The sequence below is a fragment of the Saccopteryx leptura genome, chromosome 1 (assembly GCF_036850995.1).
Source record: "Saccopteryx leptura isolate mSacLep1 chromosome 1, mSacLep1_pri_phased_curated, whole genome shotgun sequence".
Classification (NCBI taxonomy): domain Eukaryota; kingdom Metazoa; phylum Chordata; class Mammalia; order Chiroptera; family Emballonuridae; genus Saccopteryx; species Saccopteryx leptura.
In genome coordinates this window covers 287812257-287826232 of record NC_089503.1, presented here as the reverse complement: position 1 = coordinate 287826232, position 13976 = coordinate 287812257, and the positions used below count along the sequence as shown (strand labels likewise).

Here is a 13976-nt window from a genome sequence, read left to right as displayed (position 1 = left end):
GTCATACAATTTGTAATCTTACAAAATCAATTGAGCTATTTTCTTTTCTATTTTTTTTTTATCTTTTCACATTCCTTTTGGTCTTTAAACTTTTCCTCCTTTTCAACTTCTACTTTAAAGATCTTCTCTGGGCTTTGTTTATTATTTTTTGTCCCTTCTGGTTTAGCTATCCTTTTTTTTTTTTTTAAATAAGAGGAGGGGTGATAGACTCCTGCATGTGTCCCGACCAGGATCCACCCAGTGACCACTATCAGGGAACACTGCTCTGCACATCTAGGGCTATGCTGCCAACCAAGCTATTTTTAGTGCCTAAGGCAGAGTCTCCATGGAGCCATTCTCAGTGCCAGGGGCCAATGTGCTCGAATCAATCAAGCCATGGCTGCAGGAGAGGAAGAGGAAAGGGGGGGGGGGAGGGGGAGAGGGGTAGAAGCAGATGATCTATTCTCCTGTGTACCCTGACCAGGAATCAAACCCAGTACTTCGACATACCAGGCTGACACTCTACCACTGAGCCTACCAGTCAGGGCCTAGCTATCTTTTCTGAAATGGTTCTTTTTCTTTTATTTATACTTTCCTGGATTCTGTCATCTCATTTCTGAGCTTTTTAATTTTAATTTATATTGATTTCTGACAGGTAATAATGGTGTCTCAGTTACTAATAGTGCAATTTAAAATAGAGTTTGATCTGTTTTATGATCATATCTTTCTAGGGGGTTTCCTATGTAAGGCATTATTTTGTTCTCTTTTTATTTTTTTATTTTATAACATGTTTTTCTTCAGCTCTACTGAGGTATAAGTCACAAATAAAATGGAAAGATACTGAGGTGTATATAGTGATAAGATATACATAAAAATTGTGAAAGGATTCCCCTATCTAGTTAAACATCACACCTCATGAAACTTTGTTTTGTTTTCTTTTGATAAGAACATTTAAATTCAACTCTCTTAACAAACTCCAGTTATATAATGCAGTTATCAGCTATAGTCACAATGTTTATATGGGGTGAGAAAAACAGGATTAATAATAAATAATACACTGTTTCCTGTACTCACATCTGTGAACCTAAGTTTGCCCACTCCTGTATATTAAATCCTCAGACCTTTTACATCTTATAGCTAAAAGTTTAAATCTTTTTATCAACCCCTCTCTATTTCCTCCACACCCTAGCCTTTGACAACTAACTAATTCTCTTTGTTTTTATGAGTCTGACCTTTCTCTTTGTGTTAGGATTTCATGTATACTTGATACCACATAGCAGGGGTCCCCAAACTTTTTACACAGGGGGCCAGTTCACTGTCCCTCAGACCACTGGAGGCCCGGACTATAAAAAAAACTATGAACAAATCCCTATGCACATTGCACGTATCTTATTTTAAAGTAAAAAAAAATGGGAATACAATATTTAAAATAAAGAACAAGTAAATTTAAGTCAAACTGACCAATATTTCGATGGGAACTATACTCCTCTCACTGACCACCAATGAAAGAGGTGCCCCTTCCGGAAGTACGGCGGGGCCAGATAAATGGCCTCAGGGGGCCACATGCAGCCCGCGGGCCGTAGGTTGGGGACCCCTGCCATATAGTATCTGTCTTTCTCTGTCTGACTCATTTCACTGAGCATAATGCCCTCAAGATCCATTCATGTTGTTAAGGACAGTAGGATGTCCTTCCTTCTAATGGTTGAATAATATTCCATTAATGTATATATACACCACATCTTTATGCATTCATCCATTGACAGACACTTAGGTTGTTTCTATGTAGTACTGCTAACTGTGAATAACACTGATATGACCAAAGGAGAGTAGATATTTCCTCAAGACCCTGTTCTCACTTCCTTTAGATATATACCCAAAAGAGGGAATACTAGATCTGTGGTAGAAATAGTTTTCATTTTCAAAGGAGCCTCCACACTGTTTTGTATACTGAATGTACCAATATACAATCCCTCCAACAGGGCAAAAGGTTTCCCTTTTCACCACATCCTCACCAATATTTATCTCTTCTCTTTTTGATGATGGAAATTCCGACAGGAGTGAGATCACTCACTGTGGTTTTGATTTGCATTTCCCTGATTATAAGTGATGTTAAACACTTTTTCACTTACCTTTGGCCAAACATAAGTCTTCCTTTTAAAAAAAAAAGTCTTATTTCTTCCGCTGCCAATTTCTTTTAATGACATAGTTTGTATTTTTACTATTGAGTTTATTACTTCTTTATATATTCTGGATATTAGCATCTTACCAAACATACAATTTACAAATATATTTTCCCCCATCCCACAAGTTGCCTTTTCATTCTGTTGGTTTCCTTTGCTGTGCTAAAGCTTTTTAGTTTGATAGTCCCACTTGTTTACTTTTGCTTTGATTGTCTTGCTTTTAATGTCAAATCTAAAAAATCATTGCCAATACTAGTATCGAGAGCTTTCCCCCTGTTTTCATCTAGGAGTTTCAAGGTTTCAAGTCTTAAATTTAAGAATATAACCCATTTTAAGTTGATTTTTGTATATGGTATCAAAAATGGTCCTGTTTCATTCTTTTGTGTGTGGCTGTCAATTTCCCAAACATCATTTATAAAAGACACTATGCTTTCTCTACTGTGTATTTTTGTAAATTAATTTACCATATATGCATGGGCTTATTTCTAGGCTCTCTATTCTGTCTATGCCAATAGACTGGTCTATTAAATGCTCAGACCTTTTACTGGTCTATGTGTCTGTTTTTATGCCAATACCATACTGTTTTGATTATAACAGTTTTGGAATATAACAGTTATAACAGCTTGGATTTATAACAGTTTGAAATCAGGAAATACGGTGCATCCAGCTTTGTTCTTCTTTATCAAGACTACTTAGACTCTTCAGGGTATTTTGTGGCTCATACAAATTTTAGAATTCTTTGTTCTACTTCTGTGAAAAATATCTTTGGAATTTCGTTAGGTTTGTTTTTGGTTACCATGAGGCTTACAGAAAAGAAAATTTTATCCCAGCAGAGTTGAGCACAGACAGAGCAGTCAGAATCACCCATCACCCTGAAAGAAGTCTATTTTTACACTTTAAAAGTTGCTGTCGAGGCCCTGGCCAGTTAGCTCAGTTAGTTAGTGTTGCCCTGAAACACCAAGGCTGCAGGTTTGATTCCTGGTCAGGGTACACAACAGGAAATGACCAATGAATGTACAAGTAAGTAGAACAATAAATGAATGCTTTTCTCTCTCTCTTCCCCTCCCTTACCCCCTTCCTCTCTCTCTTAAAACAATCAATTTTTTAAAAATCTGCTGTCCAATGGTCAGGCTTCCAGTTTAGCAGATCCTTCCAGGAGACCAAGGAAGCCCAAACCTCCAGTATCTCCACAGATTCAGCTTGTCTAGTGTCCCAGATTTTGTCTTTGCCACCCAAGGGATGGGCCCCTGGATAGCCTGTCTCTGAAAGCCAACAGGCTTATATCCACAAGTCCCACAGGACTGTAGCAAATAATGACGCAGTTCTTAATGGGCAGGAGCAACATCTTCTGCAGCTATATACCCAGGTCCAACACAGATGGAGCAAGTAAAAAGCGCATCTTGGAATTTCTCCCTGGGAGGGTCTTAATAAATACTTTCCCAGCTGCTGCCTGGGAGTTCAGCTTCTAATCAGCCTTCATCTAGGTATTGACTATGATCCTCCACTTTCAAATACACAACAAATATTCGCACAACCTCAACTACTGGGAGCCAGTCACTAAAAACAAAGTTTGGACAACCACAAAAGTCTGAGAGACAACCAAGAGCTCAGGCCCGGATGATTTGGAATGTCCATCTCCTACATAGGATCACTTAATCAAGACCGAGAGAGGTGGCAGTTTTACCTAACGCACAGAAACCAACCGAGTCAAGAAAAATGAAGAAACAAGGAAATATGTTCCAAACAGAAGAACAAAATAAAAGTCCAGAAATACACCTTAATGAAACAGAGATACATCATTTACTTGATAGAGTTCAAAATGATGCATTAACAAACTAAAAATCTCAACAGAGACAAAAAATGTAAGTACCATAAGAAGATCACAGAGCTGCAGAATACAATAACTGAACTGAAATTTTCAACAGAAGGGTACAAAAGCACACTCAATCAAATAGAAGAAAGGATCAGCAAACTCAAAGACAAGGCATCCACACCCAATCAGAGAGGTAAAAAAAAGTGAAGACAGCTTTAGGGTCTTCGGGATACCATAAAGTGGACTATAACTTGCATGATAAGGGTCCCAGAAAGACAAAATAGAGAGAAAGGGGCAGAAAAATTACTGGAAGAAAATGGCTGAAAATTTCCCTAACCTGGGGGGTGGTGGGGAGGAGAGAGAGAGAGAGAGAGACAGACAGACAGACAGACACATCCAGAATCCAGAAAGTTCCAAAAATGATTTCAAAAGTACACACACCAAGAAACATTACAATTAAATTGTCAAAAGTTAAAGAAAGAATCTTTAAATCAGCAAGAGAAAAATACCTTGTTTCACACAAGGGAACCCCCACAAGACTAGAGGCAGATTTTTTTAGTTGTAGACCAGGAGGGAGTAGCACCATATATTCAAAGACAAAAACTAAAAGATAAAAACTGCCAAGCAAGAATACAGTTAAGTTGTTATTTAACATCATTGATAGGTTCTGTGATTTTAAGTGAAATGACATATAATGAAACCAATTTTACCATAGGCTAATCGATATAAACAAGAGTTAAGTTCCTATAGCATCTCATCAATATTATAATGAAACCACATTGAACAAAATTTCATTCATGGACCTGCTCTAATCTACCCAGAAAATCTGCACTTCAGAATGGAAGGAAAAATAGAGTTTTACAGACAAGCAAGAGCATCACCACTAACTCAACTGGCCTTACAAGAAACATTAAAAGAACTTCTTCAAGCTGAAACAAAATAATGATAATTAGTAACAGGAAAACATATGAAAGTTTAAATTCTGCTAGTAAAAACAAATATATGGTTAAATTCAGAATACTCTAATGTTGTAATAGTGGTGGGTTAATCACTTATAAAGCTAGGGATTAAAAATAACTACAAGTAAAAAAATAAAAAAATAACTACAAGGTTAAAAGGCAAAGTAGTAAAAATAACTACAATGTGTTAATAAATACACAAGGAAAAAAGATATAAATTTGATATCTGAAACAATGTGGGGAAGAGTAAAAATGCAGAGTTTAAGTATGCATTCAAAGTTAAGTTGTTATTAGTTTAAAATACTGCTATAAATAAGATCCTGTTAAATGGGATTTTACCAAGTTTCCTAAACTTTTATAAGAAAGTGGTTGTCAAGATAGTTTTTCTGACTTTACAGAATTTAGTCTTCTGTTGTTTTCATGTAATATTAAAAATTATAGTTTCCTTTCTGAGATCTTATAGCTGTTCCTCCATCTTTATATGAACTTTCTTTCCTTCACTTTTCATACCTCTTAATTGTCCCTATTCTTCTCAAATTTTGATGACACCATTCTATTCAATTTTGTTTCTACTCAGTGTGATACCTGTTTAACAGGATTCCTTGGAGAATTCTTTGGAGCCAGACTGCTCTATCTTCTGTCTTTACCATGGTCACACTATACTTGCCTGATATTGGAGTGGATAACCCCTCTGTCTCATTTCAGCTGCTGCTCTTAATATAGTCCACCACATTGTCTAGTAAATAGCTGAGGCTATTTTGGAGGTCTCCTGCATTTAAGTTCAATGAAACACCCCATATTCATTCATTTTCTTTCTTCTTCTTTCTCTCTCTCTTTACTCTTGCATATGGTAGTGCTACGGAGGTCATGTTTTTATTTCTGGATGCCTGAGATTAGTTTTATAATGTATTTTTAGATCTGTTATCTAGTTTCATTGGTTTTTGTGTGGGTATTCCAAGGGTGTCAAGATAACTATGACATGCATATTCAATTCCTAGTATTCCTCTCAAAGCCAAATTTGAAATTCAAATACAACATTATGTTTTTTATATTCATCATCACTTTTTTCCTGTTTTTAAACCACCTTGGTGAAAGTAATTTCATTCATTTTTGAAACAATGCAAAAAAATATTACAATTCCATGACTACAAAAGTTTAATACTTTCTTTTAAATCTTTCCTGGTTTTCAATACTGTTAAATGCTTCATGATTCATCACTCAGGTAACTGACAAATGCTTTCCCTTTGAAAAATTCCTTTAATTCTACCTAAGGCTCTTTAGATTTCTGCTGTAGTCTTAAAATGAGACCACTAGAAACCCAAATAATCATTCAAACACAAGAACATAAATAGTGTCTTTAAAAATAGGAATATGATCTCAGTAGAAATCTCATGTTTATGTATTTAACTGTCATCCTTGAATACTGGGGTATATAGAATATGCAAACAGTAGGTTTCCTCCTAGTCCAGGAGTCAGCCCACTGGCTCACTATATTATGTTATAAACAAAGTCTTACTGGAACACAGCCATACCCATTCCCTTATGTAATTATCTATAGCTGTCTTCACACCACAATACCAAAGGTAAAAATGGTATACTGCTCACAAAGATTAGGAGATATTTTATTGCTTTAAATTCATTTTGAAATATCCCCTAATTTTTGTGAGCAGTTGCAACAAGAAGTCATATATGACCCACAAAGCCTTAGACATTTACTATCTGGCTCTTTACAGAAAAAATGTGTCAACCACTGTCCTCATCTATATATTTGCTAAATGAGCTTCCATAAGCAGCACGAAGGCACCCTATGGGTAATTCTGAGTAGGATGACTCTTCATTGTACAGGGGATCCTTGGGTTACAACAGTCTCGACGTACGATGTTTCAAGTTTTTCAAGTTTATGATGCTAACTCCCAAAAAACTTTTAAAAATTCAGATGTGTTTCAACTTTCGTCATTAGCATTGTATTTATGGACTATGTGGGTGAACTAATGTGGCATACGAGTGAGGGAGTTGGTGTCCCCCAGTATGCCTACCTACGCCATTTTGGACTGTTAAAAGCGCAAGTGTTCTGTTTGTGTTAGGCTAGCATGTGTTTTGACTTACACCAAAATTTGAGTTACATCACTGTCATAGGAACTGAACTGTGTTGTAACCCAAATAGCCCCTGTATTGAGTGTCCAGCACACTGCACAATGTTCAGCATCCCTGACCCCCTAGAAACTAAAATGCTAGTAGCACTCCCAGTCCTCATGTTAACCAAAATTCCTCACACATTTCCAAACATTCTTGGAAAGCCTAGAAGTACTACCTCTGATTGAGCCTCACTGAAGAAGTAAATTAATTCAGAGTAAAGGAAAAAATATAGGTCATAAGTTCTAAATGCTATAAAAATAGATGAGAAATATAGTTACCTTTTAAGAGCAAACTCTTAAAAGTGTATTCTTCTTCCCTCTTAACACTTAGCAAAAAAATAACACTAATTTCTTCTTAATAAAATTAGGCTTTATAATTTGATTAACATATTAAAACATCATAGTGTTTGAACTTTAAAAATAAATTTATAAGGCAACCTTACCGATTTGTTCCATCCAGATTTGACTTGTGTATGAAATTAAGTTTTGCATCTGCCCAATAAAGCTTCCGTTCCTCATAATCCAAAGTCAGTCCATTTGGCCAGTAAATTTCAGTGTTTATTATAATGAAACGACTTGAACCATCCATTCCAGCACGTTCTATCTTTGGTACTTCTCCCCAGTCTGTCCAATATATGAATCTAAAAAACACATAAACAATAAATCCATGACATAAGCAGGTTAACAGCAAAGTATTTCATAATTACCACTATTATATAAAGAAAACTCAGGAACACTACAATTAAAACAATAGAAATTACCAAAATTTTAATAATCTACCTGGTAATAACTGATTGAGGCAAGCATCATAAAGGATGCAAAAAACATTTTATGGAAGTTCATTAGGAAAAGGGTTTTTACACTATCTCAATGTATCTCCCTCATATTACTTATTAATGACAAAGGGGAAAATGATAACTTTAAAGAAAATTAGCTTGGTGGACACCACCTTAACCACCACCTCAAATTAGTATCATTAATAAGGGAACAAACTAGCATCATATATAGGTGATGAAATGGTAAAGATATACTATCTTTAACACAGATCTCTTACACAATATTCCTACTAAAAAATCTATAACTTGAATAAATTTATAAATAAATAGAACCAAACTGAGGAACATTCTGAAAAACAACTGGCCTTTGAAAATATCAATGTCCTGCCTGACCAGGCGGTGGCGCAGTGGATAGAGCGTCAGACTGGGATCTGTGGAGGACCCAGGTTCGAGACCCCGAAGTCGCCAGCTTGAGCGTGGATTCATCTGGTTTGAGCAAAGCTCACCAGCTTCGACCTAAGGTCGCTGACTCGAGCAAGGGGTTACTCGGTCTGCTGTAGGCCCACAGTCAAGGCACATATGAGAAAGCAATCAATGAACAACTAAGGTGTCGCAACGAAAAACTGATAATTGATGCTTCTCATCTCTCTCCATTCCTGTCTGTCCCTATCTCTCTTCCCCTCTCTCAGCCAAGGCTCCATTGGAGCAAAGTTGGCCCGGGTGCTGAGGATGGCTCCATGGCCTCTGCCTCAGGTGCTAGAATGGCTCTGGTTCCAACAAAGCAACGCCCCAGATGGGCGGAGCATCGCCCCCTGGTGGGCATGCCAGGTGGATCCCGGTCGGGTGCATGCGGGAGTCTGTCTGACTGCCTCCCCATTTCCAACTTCAGAAAAATACAAAAAAAAAAAAGAAAGAAAAAAAAAAATCAATGTCCTAAAAGTCAAAGAAAGGCTGAGGAACCACTCAAGGAGATTAGAGAAAAATAAAGAACCATAGTAACTAAATTACGTGCATGCACTTAATTTATATACTAATCAATTAGAAAAATACTTTAAAGACACTATTGGGAAACCTGTATTTGATGGACTGTCAAATTACATAACAGAAATGTACTAAAGTTAATTTCCTAAATATGATCATTGTACTATGTTTAGAGTGTAAAGAATTTCATTGTACTATTTTTGCTTCTACATAACTGAAATTTTTTCAGAATTAAAAAACGGAGGCCCTGGCCAGTTGGCTCGCAGACAGAGCGTCAGCCTGGCATGGGGACATCCTGGGTTCAATTCCCAATCAAGGCACACATGAGAAGTGATCATCTGCTTCTCCACCCCTCCGCTCCTCCTTCTCTCTCTTCCTCTCTTATAGCCAGTGACTCGGTTGGTTCGAGCATTGGCCCTAGGCACTGAGGATAAGACAGCTCAGTTGATTTAAACATCGGGTCCAGACAGGATTGCCAGGTGGATCCTGGTCCAAGTGCATGCAAGAGTCTGTCTCTCTATCTCCCCTCCTCTCACTTAAAAAAAAGAAAAAGAAAATCTTAAGTCTCATTCCAGAAGGAAAAAGAAAATTTTCCTTAATTTAAAGATAAAACTCTTAGGCCCTGGCCGGTTGGCTCAGCGGTAGAGCGTCGGCCTGGCGTGCGGGGGACCCGGGTTCAATTCCCAGCCGGGGCACACAGGAGAAGCGCCTATTTGATTCTCCACACCCCCCCCCCCCTCCTTCCTCTCTGTCTCTCTCTTCCCCGCCTGCAGCCAAGGCTCCATTAGAGCAAAGATGGCCAGGGCGCTGGGGATGGCTCCTTGGCCTCTGCCCCAGGTGCTAGAGTGGCTCTGGTCGCGGCAGAGCAACGCCCCGGAGGGGCAGAGCATCGCCCCCTGATGGGCAGAGCTTCGCCCTGGTGGGCGTGCCGGGTCGATCCGGTCGGGCGCATGCGGGAGTCTGTGTGACTGTCTCTCCCCGTTTCCAGCTTCAGAAAAAATACAAAAAAAAAAAAAAAAAGATAAAACTCTTAATATGTCGTATTTCAATTAAAAGCACTTTTTAAAAACTTAAATGGGTACTATGAAATAAATATAAAGTACTCACTATGTTTAAATGCAATTGAAATGCAGGTACCACTTTCACTCGAAAAACTGGTGGAATGGTGGTACTGGAATGATTCCACTTATGCATATTGATATTTCATATAAATTGTTTATTTAAGTGATAGGAAGAGAATATCATGTGGGGAATAAACATACTTTCTTGTTACAAGGCATTGTGCTAACTAGCAGCTTTTCCACACATTACCTTAACTTAAACCTTATAGCAATGTTATAAAATATTATCTCCATCACCATTATTTCAGACTTCAAAAACTCAGAAATGTTAGCACACTGCTCAAAGTCACACAGCTAATAAATGCAGAACAGAAAATCAAAGCCATATTCCTCAGATTCCAACACTTATGCCACTGGTGAGGGCCTTGGTTTGTAAACAGTAAAAGGCAAAATGCTCCCTAAATTACTAATGATAAAGATTGGATAATGTCCACAATGAGGAAAAGGTGAATGATTAGATTGATGTAAGATAAAACAACAAGAAGGAAATTTTAGCCCATGTCAGAATTTGTTTTTTAATCTTAGAGCAATATAAAGATACTTGAAGACTTTTAAAATTGGAGGTGAATTGACGAGCTTGGGTGTAGGGGACTAGATGCAGTGTGAAGAAAGGCAGGAGGAAAGCGAAAGAACAAAGGGGCAGCGTGCTCAAAATGGCTCTATGAGAAGCTCAGCAAATCATCTCCCCTAAAACCAATTTTTAAAAAAAGCAAGAAAAGATTGTCAAAAAGGACTAAAGTCTCTAAAATTGATCAAAGGACATACAATAAAATGAGAAACATTTAAGAAAATTTACCAAATCTCAGTAAGGAAAGTAGTATTTCAGCTAGAGGTTCCCTAGAGCGACACTATCCACAGCACTGCTGGGTTTGCAGCAGAGAAGTTCTACCCTGAGCAGACATGGCAGGCCATCAAGATTGGCAACTAACTGGCCCTGACAAAGGGGGCTGCTTTTATTTGGAGTACTTAATGGAAAAATCCCTGCCTAGGAGTATTTTCAAAAACAAGAGTGATCTCTCTCAGTGGCATACAATCCCAGCAATACTTGTAGAAGGCAACAAAGTGGCATACTAGACAGAAATTTAATAGGGAGATCCTGGGAGAGAAACTGAAGAGAGGGGCCCTGTTAAGTATACATTCGCCCTTGGTGGTCAGTAAGGTTGTGTGCATGCATAAAGGCTGCTCCTGCTCAAGAGACACCAGAGTGAACCCTTGAACGCTAGTCTCTGGTTGAATGTGAGACAAACTTTTAAACTCCCTAATTTTTTTTCCTTTTAAATAAATTTATTAGCATGACACTGATTAACAAATTTATAAAGGTTTCAGGTGCACAATTCTATAGCATACCATCTGTATACTGTACTTCCTAAAATTTGAAAAGATTCCCCAAACCACAAACAGATTCTAGGAAAAATGATGAAACACTGGCTCAAGGCATTTAAGAACAACCACGAATCAATTACCAGACACAAAATATAGTGACTCAAGGGCAACCCATTTTTTGCTGAAAGCCAGGCATAAAAAAAATTTTTTAAGGAAAAAAAGTAGTAGCCTTCCAGGAAGAGAAAATTTTTCTTCAAATATTTTCTTTAGAAATTCCAAATTGTAGCCTTTTTTTTTTTTTTCTGAAGTGAAAAGTGAGGAGGCAGAGACAGACCCCTGCACGTGCCCGACCAGGATTCAACCGGCATGCCCACTAGGATAGTGGTCCCCAACCTTTTTTGGACCATGGACCGGTATAATGTCAGAAAATATTTTCACGGACCGGCCTTTAGGGTAGGCCGGATAAATGTATCACATGACCGAGAGAAGCGTCAAGAGTGGGTCTTAGACGGATGTAACAGAAGGAATTTGGTCATTTTTTAAAAATAAAACATCGTTCAGACTTAAATATAAATAAAATGGAAATAATGTAAGTTATTTATTCTTTCTCTGCGGACCAGTACCAAATGGGTATGGGTCCGCGGCCTGGGGGTTGGGGACCACTGCACTAGGGGACGATGCTTTGCCCATCTCGGGCGTTGTTCACACTGCAACCAGAGCCATTCTAGCTCCTGAGGCGGAAGCCACGGAGCCAACCTCAGTGCCCGGGCCAACTTTGCTCCAATGGAACCTTGGATGCGGGAGGGGAAGAGAGAGACAGAGAGGAAGGAGAGTGGGAGGGGTGGAGAAGCAGATGGGCGCTTCTACTGCGTGCCCTGGCCAGGAATCGAACCCGGGACTTCCACAGCCAGGCCAATGCTCTACCACTATAGCCTACTTTTTTAATAAACTTTTAGAGTGAAAAATAAAAATATTGAGTGAGCAGTGACCTCAGAAGCAGGCACTGAGAGGGAAACACGTTCTAAAGAATTAGTTGAGCAAGTCATTAAACAAATAAAAACAATAGCGAAACAACAGGCCAGGGAGTGCTCAGGATCCATATATGTTATAAGGATGTCAATTACCTATCTCATACATTATAGGAATTCCCAAATTAGTTTCTAAGAAGAATTTTGCCCTTGAGTATTCTCTCAGCTCACTTCTCCAGCTCACCTTATCTGCTTTTACTGAACTGCATTTTGCCCTGATGCTGTAAGGACAAATACCAAAGAAATTTGTCACTTTGAATATTATAAGGGTGTTGTTCATTACATTATGTAGCATCTTCTTTATGAAGACTAACAGGGATAGAAACTGGTTTCATTATCAGGAGTAAAGAAGATTTCTCAGCAAATGGCATTTTCTAAAGGAACATTAGCTCTTATAATTGGTATATTTTAGATTGGCTTAGATTATTTCTAGGGTCCAGTTCAGTTACAAAATTTGTATTTATATTAACTGTCATCTTCTTTTATAGCAACCATTCACCTCAATCTTTCAACATGAAAAAGGGGGAAATGCAAACAACATTTAAATCATGGCAAAGATACAAACAAATCCTTTGGCCATTCAGTCTCAGAGTGTGATGGATATTTGGCATTTAGGGATGACTAGCATAGAAACTACTACCTTCCTATATTTGAAGAAACCTTCACTTTATAAGGCAGAACCACATTCTGAAACTAAAGAAATTGAAAACACATGGTATTTACCTTCAAAACTACTGTTACAACTAGGACAAGAGCATTTAGATCTGGGTTTTGCCTCTCTGACAAACCAAGGAAAGGAGGAGGTAAAAGATGGAAGAAAAGAAAGCAAAGATGGCAGCTGCAGCAATGACCACAAGCAATCCATTCTGGTGAGGTTGGGGGCAAACAGCAGTGGCTAAGCAAATCCAATCTGAATTAGTTCATCCTTCTTTAATCCAGCCAGTTTTACAAGAAAGCACTGGCAGCAGTTTTAGGAGTATCTGTTGCTTCAAGTCATTGAGAGAGTATAAATTGTAGTGAACACACCACCTTACAGTGGTGCCATCACTGTCCCAGGTCTGTGATATGGTTTTGGAGTGTTGTTCCTGGCCAGATTCCAAGCCTGGTTCTTCTACAATTTAGGAAATTCTATAAGTAACCCAATAACTGCTTTAAAATTACGTTTTCTGTTTAGACGTATTTATTGCTTAAAATTATGAACACTAGCACATTTTAGATCCAAACAGTATCCCAAAGCATTACTTCAAATGTTTAAACAAAGTCACTTCCACTCTTACACTAACAAGGACTCATAGCCTCTCTCCCCCACCATCTTACAAATGGCATGGTTCAAAAGTCCCACAGCTCTTCCCTCAATCTACTGTGACTGACAGAAAACTGTCAGGGAAATCATATCCTGAATAGTTCAACTGTACACTTATCTGAAATAGTATCTTGATGAAAAATTACGTAAGGGAACAATTCATGAGATCTGATATTTACATCACCATAAAGAATAAAACGAGGTGTAAAAGAAAAACCAACCGAACGAACTGTTTGCTTTATCCACACCTTTATCACTTCAAAACCCAATAATCATCAATACGTAATAATCATGAGATAACCAACTCTTGAATAGAGAAACTGGAATTGTACTTGTACAGTACTTAACAGTTATGCTTATGGTCTGAATGTTTAGCTC

General features: G+C 38.1%; 1 protein-coding gene across 2 annotated transcripts in view; it reads right to left on the bottom strand.

The window, feature by feature from the left end:
* Positions 1–13976, bottom strand: part of LRP6 (LDL receptor related protein 6) — a 147203-nt gene that overhangs the window by 81255 nt on the left and 51972 nt on the right. For both annotated transcript variants that reach the window (XM_066355551.1, XM_066355552.1), the window contains one exon: positions 7510–7707. In XM_066355551.1, coding sequence (XP_066211648.1) covers positions 7510–7707 — 198 coding nt within the window. The remainder of the gene's footprint in view (positions 1–7509; positions 7708–13976) is intronic.